Source organism: Gamsiella multidivaricata (genome assembly GCF_025024155.1).
Source record: "Gamsiella multidivaricata strain RSA 2152 chromosome Unknown BC939scaffold_87, whole genome shotgun sequence".
Classification (NCBI taxonomy): Eukaryota; Fungi; Mortierellomycota; class Mortierellomycetes; order Mortierellales; family Mortierellaceae; genus Gamsiella; species Gamsiella multidivaricata.
Window position 1 is genome coordinate 36,428 of NW_026251795.1, and position 21,838 is coordinate 58,265.

The window sequence follows — 21,838 nt, forward strand, 5'->3', positions numbered from 1 at the left end:
CTAAATGTGTCTTCATACAGCGTTAGTGTGATGTTCTTGTGTTCAGCTGGGCCGTGATTTTCGCTGTCTTGCTGCCATAATTAATGCTGGTGCACCGATGCTCGGTAACGGATCTCAACGGCGCAAAACAGGCATCTAGGATGTTTATTATTACCATCTTATTCTTTTCTTCTTCCTTCCTTCCTCTCTTCTTCTTTCGTCTTTTGTCCTCCTTTCTACGTAACCCCTTCTCCTCTTTTTCGCTCCGCCCCTTCCTTGCCCCGGCCTCGCATCGCAAAGAGGTCATCTAGTTCCCATCCTCACCCATTCCTTCATCTACTTCTCATCACAACTCCTGCCCACGCGCCCATTGCAACGACAAACATCGTCTACATAAACTAATTCACGATATCGCTGCTTCGCATCACAGCTCTCTTCTCCATACTTCTACTACCGGGCTTGATATTGCGATCGAGTAAGGTAAGATGCCCATCATGCCCTCGATAGTCCTCTTTGATATCCCAAGCACAGCAATCATAGCAATTGCATCTCTCCCGCGCCAACAAGACCTCATGGGCATCATCTCCACTGTCACAGGTTTATGTCTTTCTCAGGAACAATGGACAGGAAGCACATCTCGCATCTCTTACCTCACACCTCACGCCTTTCCCGTCGCGCCCTACACCCTGCACTTCCGTGCCTGAAAATCCCTTGGACCACTATTTTATTCATCTGTGTATTTCTCACTCACCCTCATACTCATCAACGATTGTCATTCGCCTTTTAATCGTCTCTGTGTGTTTGTTTTTAAACGTGTACGCAGTCTCCCGATCGTTGAGCCAATTCTTGAACAGTCGAGGTAAGAAGGCCACCTTCAGCACGATCTCCTTTTTGACCTCTCAAAAGTGGGCATAGCGGCTTGCGTTATCTTCATTATGGATTTACAGGAGTGTGGTATGGGGTCCCAGGAACGTGACAGCGACACTAAAAAACGTTTGGCGTGACAAATGGTACCTGTTTGTGCCTGATAGCACCAACGTCTTTATTGAAACGTCCATCTCCTCAACTTCCCTTCTTCGTCCTTTTTGATCCGTGGTGCTGTGCACAATTTGAACCGCTCCCTACCTCTCCCCTCCTCTCCTCTCCCACTCTCCCATCTTTTCTCCCGCCCCTGCTCGACCAATTTCTTCCCTGGCAGTAGGTAAATATATCCCTACTGTCAGACCGCTGATAGGCAGGCGACATCTGTCTGTAGTCCCAACTACCAAATATCCTTGTTTTTTTCATTCTTCCGCCTATCATGGCCCTCCCTTGCTCTACTCTCCTTTGTCGGTCTGCATATGTAGGCCAATAACTCTCTGCACTTGTTATTATTGATTGATGCTCTCCTTCTGGAATTTTTGTCCATGCTGTCCCTGAAAATATTGAGAGACTACACTGGCTGCATAGTACTCCTACATGTCACATCCACAAGCGTTTCTTTTTCTTTTTCTGTACTTCAAGCAGTGACCATGCGACTAGCTCGTGCCGAAGACATGCTTCTACATGTCTATGCCAATTGCTTGACGCGAAACACGCCATTGATGCACAGTTCAATTGATTGGCTGATGCTGATGCCTTCTCCTGCTGCTGCCTCGCCTGTGGAAGAGAGAGGGAAGGGCAATGTAAAGGAGGCACAGGCGCGGATGAAGAAGAAGAGCGAAAAAAGAAAAGAAGCCTCAGAGTGCTTGTACCTGCGCTCGCTTGTTCCGTTTGTCCGAAGGATCTGAGCAATTAGGCTGCACTGTGTTTATTTTTATTACCGGACTGACCACACATTCCGTCGTCATAATCGCTATCATCTTCGCTTTCGCTTTCATTACAAAACGTTCCTTATGATATTCCTTGGTCTTGTCAAAGTACATTGACCCCCATCTTATCTCGCCACCTGCCGATTCAGTCTTTGATAGCATGGGGCGCGTCCCCACATTCGCCCTTGGCTCCGATATCACTTTGTTCTTCTTACTCCATCACCAGTCTTTAATACCACACATACTCTTTCTTTCTCTCATTCAGATCGGTCAAAAGGACTTGTAGAGATCTGCTCCATGTCTCTTACAGTGAGCTAACAATAGACCCGTCTCTTTCTCTCTCTTCTTCTTGATATTTCCCGCTCGGCCCTAGTCGTCCTTCGATCTTTGCGACGCGAACACAACACAGGTATAGTAAAGTTCCCTGCTTATTCCCCTATCCTGCGATGACATCAGGCCCTCATTGTTCGCTTCGTCACCTTCATATCACTGCCCCAACCCATCCATTCCCTGCTAAAGTTCGCTTCATTCCTACTGATACTGGCGTCAATTAATACCGCGAGCGTTGCATCCTCACGTCTTCACCTGCACCCCTTTGCTCGCGATCCATTGTCTTCTCTTTCTCTTTCCGCAAATCCCTTCCCTTCCTCCGAACCCACTCTTTCATATCTCTTTTGCAGCCACCAAAATTCTCCTGAACAACTGTGCCCTGAAAGTCATTGGACGCTTTTGATGCCCTATAGCACTGCAAAGTATGGCTTTCGTATCCAGTCTATCCATGCCCACATCCACATACCTGTGCCCGTCTTTAATTAGTGATCGCGACAGACCTCATCCCCCAAAGTCTATTTCACAGCATACACAGCATCCGTCTTCAGCTCCTATTTTTATCTGCTTGACAAGCTGCGACAATGGCGCTCGTAATTGTAACGATTAGTGGATCACGTTGGCGTGGAAGCATGATCCATGGCAGAGGCGTACAGGGGTATCACATAGACATTTGTTTTTGAGCGTGGTGTCATCATTGGCTTGGCCCTTGAGCCTGAGGGCTTTTGCTGGTTGGATTGTCTTGATAATACCCGATCGGCGCAGGCTGTCCCATCAGACCATGGTCACCTCTCTTTCATCGGACTCTTTCAGCTCCTTCCCTTACTCCACTACGCCTCAATAGTCCGCTCTTCATTGTCCCACATCCTCACCATCGAATACCCTTTCTGCCTGCTTCCCTCTTTTCTCATTTAGCTACCGGAAATCGACCTGCTCCCTTATCTTCCCTAATTCCCGCCCAGCGTGCTGAATATTCCTTTAAGGTAACTTACAGCCATACGGCATACGGCATACATTGCGCATGCGCATCATTCATATTCAACAAACCATCAAGCAAAATGGAGAAAAGGTTTCTTGGGATGGGGTGCCGTGCACAATTGGTGCTCGGTGTGGCAAGGATCAGGTCCAGCGGCCCTCTTCTTCCTCTTCCTCCTCCTCCTCGTACCTTTTATCCTTGGACTGTTCATCCAGACCTCCTGCTCTCCCCTTCGGGTCCCTTTATTTTATTTGTCCCAGTCTCCTTGATTTCTTCGTCTTTTTTGACACAGGCTGGACATGGATCGCTGTTCCTGGCCTGGCCTGGCCTGGCCTGGATTGGCCTGGTCTGACCCGGCCAGAGGAACAGTATATTATTTTTGGGTGTCGGGTTTTGGAGAGGCTGTTTATTTTTATTATATTTTAATATTAATATCAATATTAATATATTCTTGACTGAGCTGGTGTCGCAAAGGGTCCAGAGAAGAACGTGCGCCACCATCATGCACTACACAAGAGAGAGAAAGAGAGAGAGGGAGAGAGGGTCCGTTTGTCGCGTTTTGTTCGTTCCTGGAAGTCGGATTTGAGTCGATGCCGCTGCTTCTTTTCCTTCCTGAAAGGGAAGGCAGAGCGGTGTCAACCATCTGGAATACCGGCCCCGACTGGCTGCATATGTTCGTTTTGGCGCCCGTTCTATCTTGTCTCGACTTGTACGGCATCACATCCCGAAGGACGACGGTCTATCCATGCATCCATGCATCCATGGATTCTCAATACCACCTTTGCCCGCTTACCCATTCAACTCATCGATCCGTCCCCATCCAGTCAGCCTGTGATTCTGTCCCAGACCAGCCTGGCTCTAATCTGGGGACTTTGCCGCTTTGCCGCCGTGTTCCATTTAACATATCATATACTTATATCGCCTTTATCCGCGCCGCTGGCCCTGCACACTTTCGCTTCCTTAGCCCTCAATATCTCAATATTTTTCTTCGTCCATCTTGCTATCGCTATCCAATCACTGTCGCTGACAGCCTTGGACGCGTTTACATCTGTATTCTCCCATCGCTCTTTCCTTCCCCTAGTCCTCGTCTGTCAACACTAACCCCAACCTTGCATCTCTTGTATACCCTTTGTGTTGGATAGCATGGAACAGCCATATCAGGATCTGGAGAGCCATACCCTGACATATGTCGAGCCCCAGAATCGTCGTCAGTCACAGGGCGGCTTGACGGTCGACACCAACATGCGGGGGCGCACGAATTTCCGTCGGCAGAAATCGCTCGTACGACCCGAGCGTGAGCGCGTAGACCGCAGCCATCCTCAATACTTTTACAGGAACGCGACGCAGAACCTTGATGGTTCCCATGTCAAGGTGCAGCCCTCCACAACAGGCACTGACCCCACCGGAGGAACTGTGCCTGGTCGGTCAGCTGGAGGCGTGCGCCGTGGCAAAAGTGTGCTGGGTCGCGAGATTGAGAAGCCAGGACAGATGCGCACAAAAACAAAAGCATCGCCATCCAAGCGCAAGATCATTGGCGACATCAAGAATCCGCTCAAGAAAGACAAGCGGGAATGGCCCTCCAAGTGGATCGTATACTACAACGCCGTTACATGCTGCTTCCCCGCAGCGCTCTTAAAGTCCTGTGGTAAGCGTCAGAAGTGAGGCGATATTTGCGCATAACTGAAGAACAAAGTAGGAAGTACTAACAATTATATCGTATCAATTCTTTGTCTCTCCCTCGCGTAGGAATGCACACGGCAGAGATCCAGAGGGCATGGCGCGAAAAGATTGCATTGGTGTCGCTGATCATTATGATGGTCGGGGCAGTTGCCTTCTTGACATTCGGACTTCAACAGGCATTGTGTCGAGAGGAACAGAGCGGAAAGTTCGTCGCTGGATCGAGACCGGAGAATGTTATCGTCAACGGCATGGGCTACTACTTCAACGCCGAGGATACCGGAAATGGCGAACCTGCTTGGATGCACCCCACACTGAACAAGGACATCTCGAGCGAGCCTATCGACATCATGAACGACCCTACTTATGGTGCCAAGGGTATGGATGCCTCGTTCTTGTTCCAGGAAGCCGCTGGAGGAGCCTGTGAGGGACTAGTTGCGCGCAACACACCCGCCACGCCTACAGACACCCAGGCCAACTACTACTTCCCCTGCGTTATGAGAAACATTAATGGAGCTACTTCTGTTAATGCGACTGTGGATAAGTCCGGCGCTGCCTGTCACACTCCACCTGCAGACCGAACTTTCTGGAACACGCTCAAGAGCAAGTACAACGCTCCTGCCTATTATACATGGGACAACATCACGAATCCGGACCGCAATTTTTTTGCCTACGATGGCGATGTCATTGATGCAGATATTCTCAAGTGGATCAAGCCCGAGTTCACCCTGGATGAGGACATGAACGCCCTGCGCAATGGATCCATCCGTCTTCAAAGAGATTTGTCGTTCCTCTTTGTGCAAAAGAAAATGACCAAGATCGGTGCCTGTCTTAAGCAGGTCGCCCGAGTCGGCGCCATGGATTCTAAGACGATCGGGTGTGTGACCTCGGACGTTATCACCTATGTTTCTCTGGTCATCATCTTAGGAGTCGTCTTCATCAAGTTCTTCCTGGCTGTCTTCTTTGGGTGGTTCCTGAGCCATCGCCTGGGAGGATTCGACAACGAAACTTACCAGGACCGCATGAAGCGTGCGGAGCAAATTGAGGCATGGAGTTCAGATATTAGCCGGCCAGCCTTTGCCAACGGCAAACGCTCTACCATTTTCCCAACGACATCGCGATTCACACCTACGCTGAACAACCCTGGTATTGGAGCTGGTCTCTCGTCTTCAACTCTTGCCGTCCCCAATGCAAGACCCATGTCGACCTTCAACCGTCCTAACAGCATCTTCAACAAGCCATATACACCACCAGGTTCTCCGGGTATCAACCCTGCTTTCCTTTCTGCATCGTCCGCTTCAAATTCATCCCTCAACCGTGGATCCTACCTTAACCAGTCGCTGGGCCCCAACGGAACACCACCACCATCGCCTCCTCCTCTGCCCAACCCCATGAGACCCGCCAGCGTGAGCAGCTTTGGAGGTCTGCGCAACATGTCCCGCCGCTCCTCAACATCGTCTTCTACAGCTACCCCGGCCAGCAACTGCCCTGTGCCTGTTTCACCATTTGTCATTCCTCAACCTCCGGTATCCTATCAGCCTTTCAACTTCCCTCTGATTCACACCATGGCCCTGGTCACTTGTTATTCAGAAGGCGTTGATGGATTGCGCACGACTTTGGATTCGATTGCTACGACAGACTATCCCAACTCGCACAAGCTGATTGTCATTATCTGCGATGGTATGATTATTGGAGCCGGCAATAATATGTCGACGCCTGACATCTGCTTGTCGATGATGCAGGACGATCTTGTGCCCCGCGACGAAGTTATTGCCCACTCGTACGTTGCCATTGCTGATGGTACCAAGCGCCACAACATGGCTAAGGTGTACGCCGGGTTCTACAAGTACGATGATGAGACCGTCCCGGATAAGAAGTTGCAGAAGCGCGTACCTGTGTGCCTGATTGTCAAGGTCGGAGGTCCCACCGAGCAGAACATGCCTAAGCCCGGAAACCGAGGCAAGCGCGATTCTCAGATTATTCTGATGGGCTTCTTGCAGCACGTCATGTTTGACGAGCGCATGACTTCGTTCGAGTACGAGCTCTTCAACACGATCTGGCGCCTCACTGGTGTTGCTCCAGACCGGTACGAGATTATTCTCATGGTAAGTTTTTTTTTTTATATTCAAAGAACGTAACAGTCGACTGTGGATATGAGCGGCCCCACTAATGAACTCTTCAATGTTATTCATGCACAGGTGGATGCCGATACGAAAGTCTACCCTGACTCTTTGTCCCGTATGATTGCAGCGATGGCTCACGACCACGAAATCATGGGACTCTGTGGAGAGACCAAGATTGCCAACAAGACCGACTCATGGGTCAGCATGATTCAAGTCTTTGAGTACTATATTTCACATCATATGTCCAAGGCCTTCGAGTCCATGTTCGGAGGTGTGACCTGTCTGCCAGGATGTTTCTGTATGTACCGCATCAAGGCGCCCAAGGGACCCAACGGCTACTGGGTGCCCATTCTGGCGAACCCGGATATTGTCGAGCATTATTCTGAGAACGTTGTCGACACGCTTCACAAGAAGAACCTGTTGTTGCTGGGAGAAGATCGATACCTCAGTACGCTCATGTTGAGGACGTTCCCTAAGCGTAAGATGATGTTTGTCCCTCAGGCGATCTGCAAGACTGTTGTGCCGGATACGTTCAAGATTCTGCTTTCACAGCGCCGTCGCTGGATCAACTCGACAATCCACAACTTGATGGAGTTGGTCCTCGTCCGCGATCTTTGCGGTACCTTCTGCTTTTCTATGCAGTTTGTCATTTTCATGGAGTTGGTCGGAACAGTCGTATTACCTGCTGCTATTTCGTTCACTATCTACCTGGTCACGATCTCGATCTACGGCGCGATCTCACACGACCCGAAGGTTCCCAATACGACGGTGCCCTTGCTTCTGCTGGCTGCCATTCTTGGATTGCCTGCCGTGTTGATCGTGATGACCTCGCGCAAGATGGTCTATGTCGGCTGGATGATGGTGTACCTATGTTCGATCTTTGTCTGGAACTTTGTGTTGCCTGCTTACGCTTACTGGCACTTTGACGACTTTTCTTGGGGTCAGACACGTATGGTTGCTGGAGAAGTTGCCGGAGCGGACCATGGTGGCAAGGAAGGTCAATTCGACAGCTCGCACATCACTATGAAACGTTGGGGCGAGTGGGAGAAGGAGCGCCGCAAGAAGGCCGCCATCTTGGCTGGTTTGCCCACGCCCCAGTTCATGGTCTCGGACTCTGAGGATTGGATGAGCCAGGTCAGGGAGGAAGAGTTATCGGACGAGAGCTCGAGCTCGCGTAGGACTGGAGACAGCGCACAGCCATTTGCCAGGCATATGACCACAGGTTCCTCCGGTTCGACGGGTGGCTATTCGCTTTCAGACACCATGGTCTACCCAGGATCCGGTTTGGATTCGATCCCATTGTTGAACATGCACGCGCCAGCACCTGGTGGAACGATAGGAAGACAAAGCGTGGCATTCATCGGCTCACATAATCCGTTTGAAGGTCCAGACCGGAACTCGACCCTGACTCCACCAGGGATGAGTTATACTCCCAACCGTCAGCACACGCCCTCGCCAAAGCTGGGTAGTAATCTGGTGGGAGCAAGTTACACACCGCCGCCTCTACCACCAAGCGGTCCTCGCTTGAATTCGATTGACACACGGGCAGCGTCACCAACCCCACTTCTGAGTGGCAGCAATACCACTGATTCGAGGACAGCGTTGCCAATGCCACGACAGGATTTTTAAAAAGACGCCGCGAAAGAAGTGAAGGGGACATGATGGAACAGGACGACGACAATGGAATAGTGATTTACAGCGTCCCTACCTCGCCCCACGCAGCAAGCACCACCACCATCACCACAACCACCACAACCACAACCACTACAACCACAACCACAACCACAACCACTGTCTATCCACAAGCATCTCATAATAACGAGCAAGAGTATTTCTACCCTTGTTCTGCCATTTAACTTAGAATTTAATCTGACCAGTCTTTCACCAAATAAAACAAGATACAAACTACACAGAGGAGCCATTTCTGCGCATTTACTTGGTCGATGCGGACTAGTCGTTGGTGTGAGTGCAGAGAGGAATTTCCCGCGAGTGGGCATGAAGGGACACGATGGAACTGAAATATTTAAGGTCGGATCGCGATCTGGAACATGCTGTGCGCTCGATCTTTGTTCCCGTATCTAATAATCCTCCCGCTTCTCCCTTTTTTTTTTTTTTTTTTTTATGCATTCATGACTTTCCAATTCTTCTAGTCTAGTTCACCTACACATTTGTTTGACACGTAATCATGATGCATAACGACCAACAACAACAACAACAACAACAACAACAACAGCAGCAACAACAACAACAGCAGCAACAACAACGACGACGACGACGACCGAAGGCGTTTCTACTCTTAGGCGCAGTCCTGATCCAGGGAGTATTTCTCGCATCTGCAGCAGCAACAACAACGACGACGACGACGACCGAAGGCGTTTCTACTCTTAGGCGCAGTCCTGATCCAGGGAGTATTTCTCGCATCTGCAGCAGCAACAGCCAAAGGCAACACAAATCAGGGCAGCAATAGCAGCGCTGGTGGTGGAAGCACTGCTGTCAACGTTGCGCTCGACGCCCCAGTCGCCCTTAAGGAGAACAAGCAGCTTGCGGACGCGCAGGCCACATCTCAAATTTGGGAAGGATCGATTCGACGCGGACAAGGCAACGGCGACGACGAAAACGATGAGGTTGGTGAGGCACGAGATGATGAAGCAGTCGTCGCGTTGGAGGGGGCACTAGCGATACGGGAGCTTGCGCTGGGTAAGGCATCCCAGGACGGTTCGGATCAAATGCAAGGTGTACAAGTTGAGGGCACCGTTGAAGCCGTCAACGACGACAAGGGGAAGGATGATGGGGAGGAGAATAAAGATGATAGCGGAATGCCTAGTGTCCATTTGACGGCGGAGCCCGAGTCTCAGGAGGTCCCAATACATCGAGACAGTAAAGAATCGGCGAAGCAACAGCCCATCGACATTCCATCGAACCTCTCAGGGAAGCCATCAGAGCTATCTACTCCTTCTTCCATGCCTGACGATGGTAAGATATTTTTATTATCCCTGTGTCATTAAGACATATCTGGGGGGGGGGGGCGTCAAAAATACCAGGATGCGCGCTAACCACATTTCCGACTCCTCGTCAGAACCGAGTAAGCGCCTAGAAGAACATTCCAGCGCTCGTAACCCACCTTTCGCGGTCCATTCTACATCTGCCTCAACGCGTGCTGTCCTTACGTCTTCAGAGTCTGCTGTCAAGCCCATTTCCCACGCGACCATACACGAACATCCACTGTGGGCCTCTTCCAGCAAGGGCGCTCAAAAAGCCGCCAGGCCTTCTCTTATGCATCTCACTCCCATCGTAGTGGACGGTGTCAAGCCAGTGGACAATATTCCCGTGCAGAACATCAGCTCAACACCCGCGATTGAACCAGCAGTGACAGTGTCTGAAAAACAAGTTACAGCACAAGTCAAAGAAGTCCAATTAGGAGACGAGGGGTTGTTGAATCAAGATGGTAGTTTTATCCTGAATGTGGCTAAAGAACAAAATGAGATAGATGATACGAAGCAAGGGAAGAGCGCGAAGGAAGCCATGAAGGTATACAAAGACGACAAGGTGCACGCAGACGACGACGATCACGACGAGAACCGTGATGAAGAAGTAGTGGTAGTGGGCGAGAAGCACAATTCGGGGGACGACAGGGAGGGTCAGTCGAGCAAAAAGTTGGCTACTAAGAACGACAAGAAGCGGGAGGTCAAAGGTGCCAAGAAGTCGAAGCAAAATACCAAGGACGCCGACAAGAACAAGAAAAAAAAGCCAATTGAGCAGAGCCAAAGTCCGGAATCATTGTCGTCCCCTGCACGCACCTTGGTCCTCCCGGGCATTATTGCCAAGCACCGGCCGATGTTTTCAAAACTTCGCAGTAAACTCATTCAGCTCCAGCTTGAGCAAGAGGCCTTAAAGAACGGTGCCGTCCCACAGGACTTTGTGCCCGAAGAACATCCTCAAACACAAGAAAAGAAGCAGGATTCAGAAGTGGGAGACGAAACCTCAGAGCAGCCTACAGCCACGGTTCCGCTTCCCAAAAAGCACGAACCTCTTACGCCTCAACAAATTGCGGACACGGAACACCAAGGTGCGAACGCGTTCTTTGGCCTCTTTGCAGATAATGTCTTTCCGGATGTACAACTGGCTGGAAACGATGAGCCCAAGAATCTGGAGTTTGAGAGGCAGTTGCGGAAGCAGATGGAGGAGAATAGGCTCAAGTTCATAGAGGAACAAGGCCTTGGAGCGGGGGAAGACAGAGAAGCAGAAGAGGGCCCTCAACAGCAGCAGAAAGCCAAGAAGGATGCCAACAAGAAGCAGAAGAAAAAATCCAGGGAGAGCGAGTCGCACAAGAGTGATGGAAACGATGACAGCAGGCATCACAAACGTCAGCTCTCAGAGGCGACCGACAATGGCGTCTCTAACGCGCCTTATATTGCCCCCATCACCATGGACGATATTCTTGCCATTCCAAAGATGATTCTCGACGAGGGAAAGAAACCCCGTATGGGTGGTCAGCCTCAAGCGGGAGTGATCGATGGCAATGTTGTGAAGGGTCAGGTTCAGCGAGGCAAGGACACGCTTGCCACTCCTGAGGACATCGCAAAAGATCAGGACGGCGATGCTGCAGGTGGAAAGGACAGCGGTACTGCAACTGGCAAGGGCGGCTATGATGAGTATATCGACGTTGACAAGAAGCAGGCCGACGAGGGCGTCGACATTGACAAGTTCAAGGAACAAACCAACGAAGACGTCGACACCGACAAGTTCAAGAAACAAATCATCAAGGACGTCAACATTGACAAGCTCGAGAAACAGGCCAACGAGGGCGTCGACGTCGATGCTGAAAACATTGCTATCGGACAAGAAAATACGGATGATATCCAACCCCCTATCTACGCGGAAGGCGTCGATGGCAATGAGGACGATCAGATCGAGACTATGAGCAGCAGCAATAAGAAGCACCGCGAGAAACACAGCAACCAAGAGAGTGCCGCTCCGGGCACTGTTTCCCAAGTGTCCAAGACTGACAAAGCCCCTGATCAATCTCCAGAACAACCATCGATACCAACGCAACCGAAGCAATCACTACAACCGAAGCAATCACCACAATCCGAGACGTCGCCGCAGCCCCCCCGGGGCATTAAGCCAGCTGTACCCGAGACACCCAAAGGCGAACAGCCTGGCAAGAATGCAACGCTGCCTGTAGCAGGTAAAGATGGCGCAAGCAAGGACGCAGGAACGGCTGGATTTGGCACAGTGCCGATGTTCGGACCCGCACAGCTGGATCTCGAATCCGGTGCCCAGACTGTCAGATCAAGGTTTCTTATTACCCAGCTTTTAGTTCTCGTGATCGCCACAGCACTTTTAATTAATTAATGAAAGCCGCCTCCTCCATACCGTTCAAATCTACTTCTGATTCGGGGCATTCTCTTCCTCCTGTGTTGAAGGCATGACCGCTAATGATGCTAATGTAATCGGGTTGCGCCGCTATGGCTGTTGCGGTGGGTTCGAAGACAAACCCAGAGATTGTAAAGAAAACACTGTTGAGCCGCCGGTAATGATTGTAAGGGAAGTACGCGCCATTGCCGGAGTTATATGGCGGAGCAGTTACAGAATTGGCCGCTACAAAGGCCACACTCAGAGACTCTAGCTCAAGGAGAGTTCACCACATCGACAGATAGCTTTACGAGAAACGCGCCGGCGCCTATTTCATTATCTCCGCCGGTTCCATTGCGTTTCCCAGATACATGGGTTCGAATATGTCGCTTCAAATTGCTGGCCACATTGAAATCTTTCCCGCATGTGTCGCAAATGTAAGGTTTCTAAAGAAGTAACCCACAAAATAGAGGCAGAGTAAAAAACGTTTGAGAGAACAGGTCAATCCAAGTAGGAAGAAGGGAATGTTCCTACGACCACCAGGGATATCCTTACCTCCCCAGTGTGCGTCAGTCGATGTGTCTCCAACTGACTTGGACGCGAAAACTTCTTTGAGCAGATCGGGCACTCGTGTCTCTTGGTCTCGCACTCCTGCAGGCTACTCTTTTTCCTTTTGTTGCCTCCCGCGTACCGCGAATTCGTTGATTTAAATGCCCCTTTCCGCTTGAGAGTTTGTCTGGTTTCTTGAATATTAGAGTCTTCATTCTCATCTCCATCGCTGCCATCCTCCTCCTCGTCGCTGTCCGTGTTATAGTCCTGTTTTTTGTCGTTGTCAATCTCAGGGGTTTCCTCTCCATTAGAAAGAGCGGAGTGCTTGCGTTCCTTGCCCTTCCAGCTCCGCCTGTAGCTGCTGCTCTCACCCCGCACCGCTTCTTTTTTGTGCTCAATCATTGCCTCCTCCTGCGGAGACGAAGCGGCAGCATTGCGTTGTGCGTTCCACATCTCGAACAGTGATTCGAGATCCTGTGTCGTATAATAGCCTTCTTCACCTAGCCGGAGTCTTGGTCCCGTACTGCTATCTATAATGTCATGTCCAGAATTACGCCAGTTGCTGATGTCCGTCGAAGGAATATGAGCGCCTATGGTAGCTACCGCGCAGAACATCGGAGTCAATTATGCGTCTGTTCATTACGGCACTCGCTGATGGACGCAGCCACTATATCCACGCTCTTGCACCCCTTGATGCTGGCAATATCTCGAGGTGCCGAGTCCTTACCTGTGAAGCCATCCTGTTGCTGACGTGACCTCCTAGGAGCCTGTTCTTGACGTCGAGAATAGGCCGACTGCAATGACTCGTTAGACTGTTGATCATCGCAGGTATCGTCGCATTTGGCTACAATATCCTTGCGATCAACGGTATAATGAGCAGAAGCGTATACGTGCTCCGTATCCATAAACCCTGGCGTACCAAACATGGCTTGATCTATCAACACAAGGTAAAAAAAATAAAACAAAAAACGACTTGCTTAGAATGCTCAGCATGCATGAACACTTATTGGAAGATTGAACTCATCAGCTGCCACAACGTTGGGTGTACAACTGAGAAAAAAGTTACAGGGATTCTTTTGGTATGCAACGCTAAATCGGGGGCGTTTGTATCTCCAGTCAAAAAGCATTGATATCTGTAACGGCCGGGTTATGGTGAACATAATGTGCAGAAAGCCAGTATCCTTGTATTGACGATAGCTTAAAGTGCGTCGTCCTGTTATACAACAACGCGCCGATCGAACGGTGGTAGAAATGCCCATTTCGATATCGACATTCAACTTGAGAAATGACCTCACTGATAACATGTCCATATTAAAATCTTCAGTCCACGGTGAGGGATATGGCATGAGACAAAGGGAAGCAGGGCAAATTCCATGTCGATGTACGAGATGGTTTTAAAGCCCCTTATCCAGTAGAAACATAACGCCTCTTCACCCAAATCTATGCAATGCGTGTAAAACAATCGTGTTCAAAGAGACCTTGCAAAATAAACGGTTAAAGGACATGCCTGTGGATCGGTTCGTCCTACGACTAGCCATGTTGATCGGCGCGATAGTGCTAACCACGGATTTCGCGGCTCTCTTGGGGATAGGGTTTGAATTTAACTGGGACTCATTGTGAGTATCGATAGATGAGGACACGGTTGAAGTCTGCTGCGACACCAATAAACGATCCGATGCTTCTGTTGCGCTCTCGTCCATGAGCTTCACAGTCTGATCTTGTTTTGGCCCTATCTGCAGCGAAATAACTCCAGGATCTTTTCCCCAGGTCCCATCCGCGTTTCGTCTTGATCTCTTCCGCAAATAACCCCGCTGCATACCCACTCCTCGCTCACTGAGCGGCACATTCTCAGGCATGGATCCTGGGGAAAACGCCCCCGCGGATGATTCTGTGGGTGAAGAGCTACTGTTTTCTCGCCATCTGCTGTCCGTTCTGACGCCTAAAGACAACGACTCTCCAGACAACTGAGTTCGCGAGACCATATGTGAGCCGAAACCCGTCAGTGGTGCTGGACTACCGAACCGATCATCATGACTGCCTCCTTCTACTTGTACGACATGGTTCTCTTCTTCGCCCACGCCCTTCAAACGGACGTTCAGCCTCTCCTTGTCGCGTTCGCCTTTCTTTTCTTTTGCTACATCGTCCGAATCAGTGTCAACTCCCTCGCGCTCTTTTCGGCGATACGGCCCTTGGCCGCCGTTGTTTTCCGTGCCACAACCTACATTTGATATGTCCGGTCCTGTTTTATAATGATTCGCGACAAATTTGATGACTGGGGTCCCGGTCTGTACTCGGTTTGCTCGCTGTATTGTGCCTGGGCCAGTATCTGGCCTAGAGCCGTCCGAAACCATTGAATGTTGGATACTATGTCGCTCAGATCCAGAAAACGATCTTTGACTCATTCTCATGTCCTGAGGCGTATACCGTGAAGATGCCATATGACCTTCGTTTCCATCGGAAGCATTGACGCTAGTGGCCGGTCCAATAATGATTCCTTGAGGTGCCTCCCGCTGACTATGATCAATAGACTGCTGTGGAATTTGCGCGTGCAGCTGAGAGTGCTGATGTGGGAGCTGATCTGCTTCAAGCCAGTTCGAATTTTGCTGCTGCTGCGAGGCGCATTCGTATCCCGGCTTCTTCGGAGCATTGTGAAATGTACCTTGATTTCCTTGATGCTTTACCATTTCTCGAACTCCATGACGGTGGATATCAAGGGGCGCCTGGGTTGGAACCACTTTAGAGCCTTGAAACAAACGTTGGTGCTGATGGTGTTGTTTGTAATGTTGAAATTGATGCTGATGATGCTTGTTTGGTTGCTCATCCGGCCGAAGGCGTCTGTGTTGTGTGGAGTACTCTTCATTGTCATGTTCAAGCATGCTTGGTGACGGTCGATTGTGTAATGGCGTTGACTGGGTGTGCTCCTCTGACGGTTGCTGTGTCGAGATATCCGGTTGATACTGTCCTTCATGCCACAATGGGTGGCGATACTCACGGTTGCTTTGATCTGTGGACCTCACATTGCGCTGGTTAAGAGGTGCCGCATCCTGTGGCGAGGAATGCGATCGAGTGAGATTTTGGTGGTGCTGAATATGAAGATCATGCTCGTGCCCCGTTTCTACGGTTCGAGCGGATCTGAACTCATGGTCGCGTCTTTCTTGGGACGAAGGAAGGCCACAATCGTCTATAGAGTCAGTAGCCCGTGCATCCTGCTGTCGTTCGAGTGTGGACTGGAGCTTTTCATGAGCTGAAACATGTCCCTCTGTCGGCTTTGAACGGTTGTGAGGCTGGAGGTAATGATACTGATTATGTTGTCGCTGATGATTCGCCCTTGTATACGACTGTATTGATGAACCCCAGTCAGGATGGTGCCCTATAGTAATAATAATGCCCAAACATAGTTAAAATGGGTCAGCCCCGAAGCACCCCGAAGCTCGACATTGTTCAGACCTGAACCCCACCTCTGTCACTGTCTTTTGGTCTTCGATCACGATTGATAGCACCGCCGACTAGAGACTCTTCCGATCTATGGGCATTCGGAGCCTCCGGTAACGATATTCTTTCCGAGTTTCCTCCTGATGAACTCAACGGCATCTGAATATAACACGATATTTAGCATCCTATGGCTCACAAGAGCAGTTACCCTGCATATGTGTAATGACAAATTATCAATCATATAGGCTTCACTTGCCGATGAATGCCTTGATCCCTTAGTGTCGTCCTCATGTTCAGTGCCATGTCCGCGTTTGTCAGCGGATGTCTGCCTTGGGGTGCGTGCGTGATTGAATCCCGTTGGTTGGACTCTTTGATACGCGTAATCATGGTTTTCGAGAGGCGCAGAGCTATCACGGTGGTTATGGTCACTTTGATAGCACTGCTTTTGCGGCTGGTGCTGACGGTTGCGCTGGCGATGTTGGTGTTGATCGCTTAAGAGATTCAAAGTTGAAATCTGACGCGTCGCTCCTGACCCATGCATGGCGCTCTGGCCTTCCTGGATGTCGGCACCCCGGCACCAGGTAGACTGATGACTCTCTATGCGACTTCCGACATTGCCTTGATTTCCTGTGCTATAATTGGCTGGGTCTATTGATCGGACGTATGTTTGAAAGCGGTTAGACCATGTCGGACATCCTCCTGGCCTTAACTCTATCCTGCTGTATCTCACAAATTACACTTTATTCTTTCTAAGAGTGGTCCACACACCATCTTTGTATCCTCTTCATTCCCCTTTTGAGTATGCAGAAATATGCAGCCGAGCACCCTTGCAGATGCGCTTCGATAGAGAGGATCTAGACACATCATCATAACTTCAATGGTGCTCTAAAGTGTAATATGAAGCCAATGCCCATTCCCATGCCGTTAATGTACCTTGTGTGCTGGGTCCTTCTGAGCTCGACGCTGTACCAGTCCCTCTTGCGTTGGGACTAGATGAAAGATTGAGCATTTGGCGTTGATGCCGGTGCTGCAGTTGGTGCTGCGACTGGTGTTGCTGTGGCCTAGATTGCTGCAGCTGCTGCGTTTGAGGGCCACTCAATCTTGTTGGACGCGTCGATGCCGTGGACTCTGCTCCTGTTCCACGGTCACCATCTAGTGGTCCGCTCATTTTTCAGAGACAGGGCTGAACAGGTGAATCAAACAAAATCAGAGAGTGCGCGAGGGCGAGGGGAAAAAGTGAGCCCAACAGAGAGAGGCAGGGAGAGGACAAAGGGAAAGTCAATTGGATTTGTAGCATGTCATTCCCGCCTTTGTTCCCCTCGCTCGATAGGTAATCGAGTGATCATTTGGGAGCGAAGATAGGTATGGTATGTCAATTGAAAGGTTGCCCGAAGAAGAATTATACTATGCGCTGGGGCCAGCTGCAGGATTTGCATGCGGCATACGAAGGAAAAGATCGACGGAGGAGAGGCGAGAGAGCTGGGGGTTGGCAGCTCAACCCAGGTGTGGGGGAGAAGGAAGCCCATTGCGATGGACAATGAGCTGTGTTGATGAGCTGGAGCTGTGATGACAGGTGTCAACTGTGACAGCAAACTAGCCGCAATAGTACAATGTCCTGCTTTTCACCCTGAACCAAAATTAATTTTTGCCATGAAGAATGTCAATGGAGAAGCAGATTGGGGTGGGTGCTGTGTGGATCTGCCTGCAAACACTTGACATTCCATCAAACCGGAAGACGAATGCCACCAAGACTACAGACACTCCTTTTCACATACCCGCGTGAGGTCCAAGACAGCGACGAAGGAAGGCACTGATGCTGGGTATATGAATTAGATGGAGAGTGAGTAGCGGGGCGGAGGAAGATGTAAGATGGGCGTCAAAGATGATGCTCGATTTAAAAACGAATCAGCTTCAAGGGCGCGATCCCAGCTCTACGGTACGCTTTGGACCCAAGGGCAGTGTCGTTCACGCCTTTTTTATTTATTTAAAACAACGCTTTGCATATCTTTTGAATACGAATCCATGAGCGAACACGCTAGGGCTTGCGGTACACTGTTGTTGCTGCAGCCTGGTTGGTAGGGAAAACCAACATCTCGGCTATATTGACATGGTCTGGTCGACCGGCTACAAAGACGACCGTCTCTGCAATGTCATTCCCGTCCAGCGGCTGTAGTCCCTTGTACACGGAGTCGGCCTTGTTCATGTCGCCTCTGAACCGCACTACCGAGAACTCTGTTTCGACCATCCCTGCAATAGGTACAGCATGAAATTCACACGTTCGTTACATTTGTGAATAACATACCAAGGAACACGTTGCACCAGTTTTGCTTTCATAATCATTTGGACAACGTACCTGGATTGATCTCGGAAATACGGATGGGTGTATCTACTGTTTCATACAGCAAGGCCCTCGAGATCGATGCCACCGCAGCCTTGGATGCACAGTAGACCGACCCATTCGCGTATGCCTGTTGCCCTGCCACGGATCCGATGTTGATGATATGTCCCTTGTTCCTGGCTCGCATCCCCGGAAGTACCGCCTGGGTGACGTGGACAAGACCTTTGACATTTGTATCAATCATTGTATCCATGGCCTCCTCAGTAATATCCTCCAGCTTGTCAAGCCCAATTACCAAGCCTAGCGGTACGTTATGAACGAATCAGCAAATTAGACATATGGTACGCGGCATGATGCACTCGAGGAACAACGCACAGCACCTACCAGCGTTGTTGACCAACACATCAACATCACCAAATTTTGCGGCCGTCTCCTGGACCTTGGCCCGGCTGCGGACATCGAGCTCATATGTCGAGACCTTGATGCTCGGATGGCGCCCCTCTAGCTCCTGCTTCAGCTTGTCCAGGCGATCTTTGCGGCGCGCAGACAGCAACTTTGAAATAAGCCAATATCCGTTATTATGATGTTTAACCATGCCGCTTTAAAACTGTTTTTTCGACTAAGGAGCTCACCAAGTTCGATCCTGCTTGCGCAAAGTGCCTTGCACACGCTTCACCAATGCCGGATGATGCCCCAGTGCTATCGGAAAGACGTTAGTTAGCTTCAAAATTCAATTTTTAAGAAAGCAGCCCCAAAACAGGTGCCTCCACAGACTCAGACACACACTAATTGAAGCGCATAGGTGCGTCTGCTGGTCGAGGGTATGACATACATGAGAACGTTCTTGCCCTGAAGCCTGCTGCTCATATTGTGATTGAAGGAGGCGTTGTCTTGGTTTTTAGATCTCGCGTCATTTTGCATGAAACGAATGCTCTGGGTGGAAAGATGTGAGTGCAAGAGCGCGGATGTTGTCGGTGAGGCTCTAAATCCCAATCGATGTGTCCTCGCGAGTGCAATGCTGTGGACGCGGCTGGTGCTGATCAATGCAGAAACCGCTGCTATTGGACGAACAGATCGCATGGTGGAGTTGATCATTTTGAGGGAACGTGGGAAAGCGGAAAGAGAAATAAGCTATGGTTTGATCCTGTACGTTTCATTTTGAATGTTTCACTTTGAACGAGTGATGCCGCGGAGGTGCTCTTTTACAACATCAGTTTTATTGGTTTTATTGGCGTGAAAGTGCTTCTGAAGTGAGTATATTGATGCTGATTCTCGCTGCTGGGGCATCTACTAAATACAATGTCGATAGCAAGCAATGCAAACATCAATGTCAGCACCAACAAATCGACGGAGACGACACGGAGAACAACAACCAAGATAAAAAGTCGCAACATGCCTTACCACGGGAGTAATGAAAAGAAGATAGCAGTGAATGTTAAGCTGTACAAGTACAGGATCACAAGAAATAATCCGGGACGTGGCGACTGACATGGGGCTCGCCGCGACGAGGGGCAGGGTCGAATTGAAGGAAGGTGTACTTCAGGTGCTCGTCAATCTCCATAATCGCAGCCTGATTGCCACATCGGTAGCAGTAATTTGGCGCACTGAAGATGGTGACAACATTCCTGTCCTGGCACCAGTTGTAACCCTATCGGATTAATGAGTAAAAGCAGTACTTTCTCTGTCAGCACTCGTTTTTGTCGCCATGATCAATCTCCTAAGTTGAAACCAGATCGAAGATGCACCAAGGAGCTGCATCGCTCTTTTACATACCTCCATGACAAGCTGATGGGCTCTGGCGATCAACGTCAAACCGTTGTTGTGGTTAAACGTCTCGGAGACATCCTGACCAAAAGTGTAGCCTGCACCTCTGGGTGAAATACCCCATCCACAGCGGTCATCTGGGTCAGACCAGAGCAAGTCGCACATGGGTCCCTCATGAGGCACTTCCTGAATGCGGTCCAATGAACGAATATGGTCCAAGGAATCAATGGAAGGAGAAAGTCCTCCGTGAAGGCAGAAGATCTACACTCAATAAAAGTCAAAGAACGTCAGTTAATACTTCTTTTTGGATTTGGCGCTCGCGACATTAATGCTTCAAAAACATGCACATTCAAAGATGATTCGTTACCTGGTCCTCGATCAGCGCCGTCAAAGGGAGATAGTCGAAAAGATCTGTAAAGGCCTTCCAGACGTTGGCATTGCCGTACTTGCGCAGGCATTCGTCGTAAAATCCGTATACTTGTGTGATCTGACGCGACTCGTGATTTCCACGCAAAATTGTAACACGATCCTTGTAGCGAACCTTGAGAGCAACGAGCAGGGTGACAGTCTCAACAGAGTAGTATCCACGGTCGACATAATCACCCATGAACAGGTAGTTAGTGTCGGGAGAGTTGCCTCCAATGCGGAACAATTCCATCAAATCGTGAAATTGGCCGTGGATATCGCCACAGACGGTGACAGGGCAGCGGACGGGCTGCACATTGGACTCCTCCATAAGGATCTCGCGGGCCTAGATAAATGATAAATGAAAGGCATTTAAGGTAAGTGGATGTTCATTTTCAGCTGTGTCTCCACCATGGATGTACGACGCATAGTCTTTCTTGCTCTGTGCAATGGCTATGCTTGCCGCCAGTGCGGTCGAAAATGACTCACACGACCTGGCAAGAATTAGCCTCGGATGGCCGCTATTACAAGACAGCTGCGTACGCTAGCAAGTTGCAGCTGGTCATACTGAACAACAGAAAGAAAAATTACCTTCTCGCAGAGTCTCTTGATGTCAGCCTCGGGCAGCTGCTTGCACTGCATAAGGTGCTGGATCCAACCCTCGACGTCGCTGACGTCCGTAAGGCTCATAGTGCTGAAATATATATATTTACAATGACGAGTGTCGTAAGACGTATCCTGTGCTATTCGGCTAGTGTTCTAGGTCAGGTTATAGTTCAAGATTCCAAAGAGAATGAACAATAGGTTAAAGACGGCATCTTCATCAGCCACGGTTCATGGTTCGACAAGGGAAAGGGAACAGTGACGCAAAGGATTAATATGGTAGGTGGTCTCCAATAAACGTTGATGGCACAGGGATGACTGAGGCAGCCAGCGCCGAACATTGAGCACACAGATGATCATGATCAACACAGGATTGGCATCCACCCAACCAAAAGGATTCACAGACAACAATAACACTCCAAATCGCTCTGCAACGCCAAGGATTCAAACGCGAGGGAAACATGCCCGATTTAAATGGCGTAAATCAACCAGTAATGTCGCAGAAGACTCTGGTTGCTGT

The 21,838-nt window shown here is 49.9% G+C and overlaps 7 protein-coding genes across 7 annotated transcripts; 2 read left to right on the plus strand and 5 right to left on the minus strand.

Annotated features, from left to right (window-relative positions):
• Window positions 1–815: 815 nt before the first annotated feature.
• On the minus strand, window positions 816–4,235 carry BC939DRAFT_465046 (uncharacterized protein). Its single transcript, XM_051557451.1, has 4 exons — window positions 4,215–4,235; window positions 3,012–3,079; window positions 2,143–2,178; window positions 816–1,180 (listed from the first exon to the last, which is right to left on the minus strand). The coding sequence occupies exons 1-4, from the start codon at window positions 4,226–4,228 to the stop codon at window positions 1,101–1,103; spliced, it is 198 nt and encodes a 65-aa protein (XP_051407767.1). The 5' UTR covers window positions 4,229–4,235; the 3' UTR covers window positions 816–1,100.
• BC939DRAFT_507146 (chitin synthase-domain-containing protein) lies at window positions 4,216–8,501 on the plus strand (the record flags this gene model as incomplete). The annotated part of the gene is made up of 3 exons (XM_051560859.1): window positions 4,216–4,717; window positions 4,819–6,854; window positions 6,948–8,501. The coding sequence occupies 3 exons, from the start codon at window positions 4,216–4,218 to the stop codon at window positions 8,499–8,501; spliced, it is 4,092 nt and encodes a 1,363-aa protein (XP_051407768.1).
• A 968-nt stretch (window positions 8,502–9,469) lies between these two features.
• BC939DRAFT_316855 (uncharacterized protein) lies at window positions 9,470–12,337 on the plus strand. Its single transcript, XM_051551499.1, has 2 exons — window positions 9,470–9,845; window positions 9,949–12,337. The coding sequence occupies exons 1-2, from the start codon at window positions 9,599–9,601 to the stop codon at window positions 12,225–12,227; spliced, it is 2,526 nt and encodes an 841-aa protein (XP_051407769.1). The 5' UTR covers window positions 9,470–9,598; the 3' UTR covers window positions 12,228–12,337.
• A 165-nt stretch (window positions 12,338–12,502) lies between these two features.
• On the minus strand, window positions 12,503–13,178 carry BC939DRAFT_402326 (uncharacterized protein; the record flags this gene model as incomplete). Its single annotated transcript, XM_051552670.1, has 2 exons — window positions 12,503–12,673; window positions 12,783–13,178. The coding sequence occupies 2 exons, from the start codon at window positions 13,176–13,178 to the stop codon at window positions 12,503–12,505; spliced, it is 567 nt and encodes a 188-aa protein (XP_051407770.1).
• A 790-nt stretch (window positions 13,179–13,968) lies between these two features.
• Window positions 13,969–17,474, minus strand: BC939DRAFT_316859 (uncharacterized protein). The gene is made up of 4 exons (XM_051551500.1): window positions 17,142–17,474; window positions 16,465–16,856; window positions 16,235–16,367; window positions 13,969–16,146 (listed from the first exon to the last, which is right to left on the minus strand). Exons 1-4 carry the CDS (start codon window positions 17,374–17,376, stop codon window positions 14,207–14,209), a joined length of 2,700 nt encoding a protein of 899 aa, XP_051407771.1. The 5' UTR covers window positions 17,377–17,474; the 3' UTR covers window positions 13,969–14,206.
• Window positions 17,475–18,243: 769 nt separating this feature from the next.
• Window positions 18,244–19,467, minus strand: BC939DRAFT_485138 (uncharacterized protein; the record flags this gene model as incomplete). Its single annotated transcript, XM_051559290.1, has 5 exons — window positions 18,244–18,455; window positions 18,562–18,846; window positions 18,931–19,099; window positions 19,155–19,245; window positions 19,379–19,467. The coding sequence occupies 5 exons, from the start codon at window positions 19,465–19,467 to the stop codon at window positions 18,244–18,246; spliced, it is 846 nt and encodes a 281-aa protein (XP_051407772.1).
• Window positions 19,468–20,002: 535 nt separating this feature from the next.
• Window positions 20,003–21,405, minus strand: BC939DRAFT_507150 (protein phosphatase 2A; the record flags this gene model as incomplete). The annotated part of the gene is made up of 4 exons (XM_051560860.1): window positions 20,003–20,194; window positions 20,320–20,571; window positions 20,678–21,061; window positions 21,307–21,405. The coding sequence occupies 4 exons, from the start codon at window positions 21,403–21,405 to the stop codon at window positions 20,003–20,005; spliced, it is 927 nt and encodes a 308-aa protein (XP_051407773.1).
• Between the last annotated feature and the right edge of the window lie 433 nt (window positions 21,406–21,838).

Coding starts and splice junctions, on each gene's coding strand:
- BC939DRAFT_465046 (XM_051557451.1), bottom strand. Junction 2,179..3,011: donor AGCAGGTCGATTTCCGGTAG/CTAAATGAGAAA, acceptor ACTTTACTATAC/CTGTGTTGTGTTCGCGTCGC. Junction 1,181..2,142: donor TCGCAAAGATCGAAGGACGA/CTAGGGCCGAGC, acceptor GGATATATTTAC/CTACTGCCAGGGAAGAAATT.
- BC939DRAFT_316859 (XM_051551500.1), bottom strand. CDS start 17,376: ATGAGCGGACCACTAGATGGTGACCGTGGAACAGGAGCAGAGTCCACG. Junction 16,857..17,141: donor AGAAGGACCCAGCACACAAG/GTACATTAACGG, acceptor TCCGATCAATAG/ACCCAGCCAATTATAGCACA. Junction 16,147..16,234: donor ACCAAAAGACAGTGACAGAG/GTGGGGTTCAGG, acceptor TTATTACTATAG/GGCACCATCCTGACTGGGGT.
- BC939DRAFT_316855 (XM_051551499.1), top strand. CDS start 9,599: ATGCAAGGTGTACAAGTTGAGGGCACCGTTGAAGCCGTCAACGACGAC. Junction 9,846..9,948: donor TTCTTCCATGCCTGACGATG/GTAAGATATTTT, acceptor ACTCCTCGTCAG/AACCGAGTAAGCGCCTAGAA.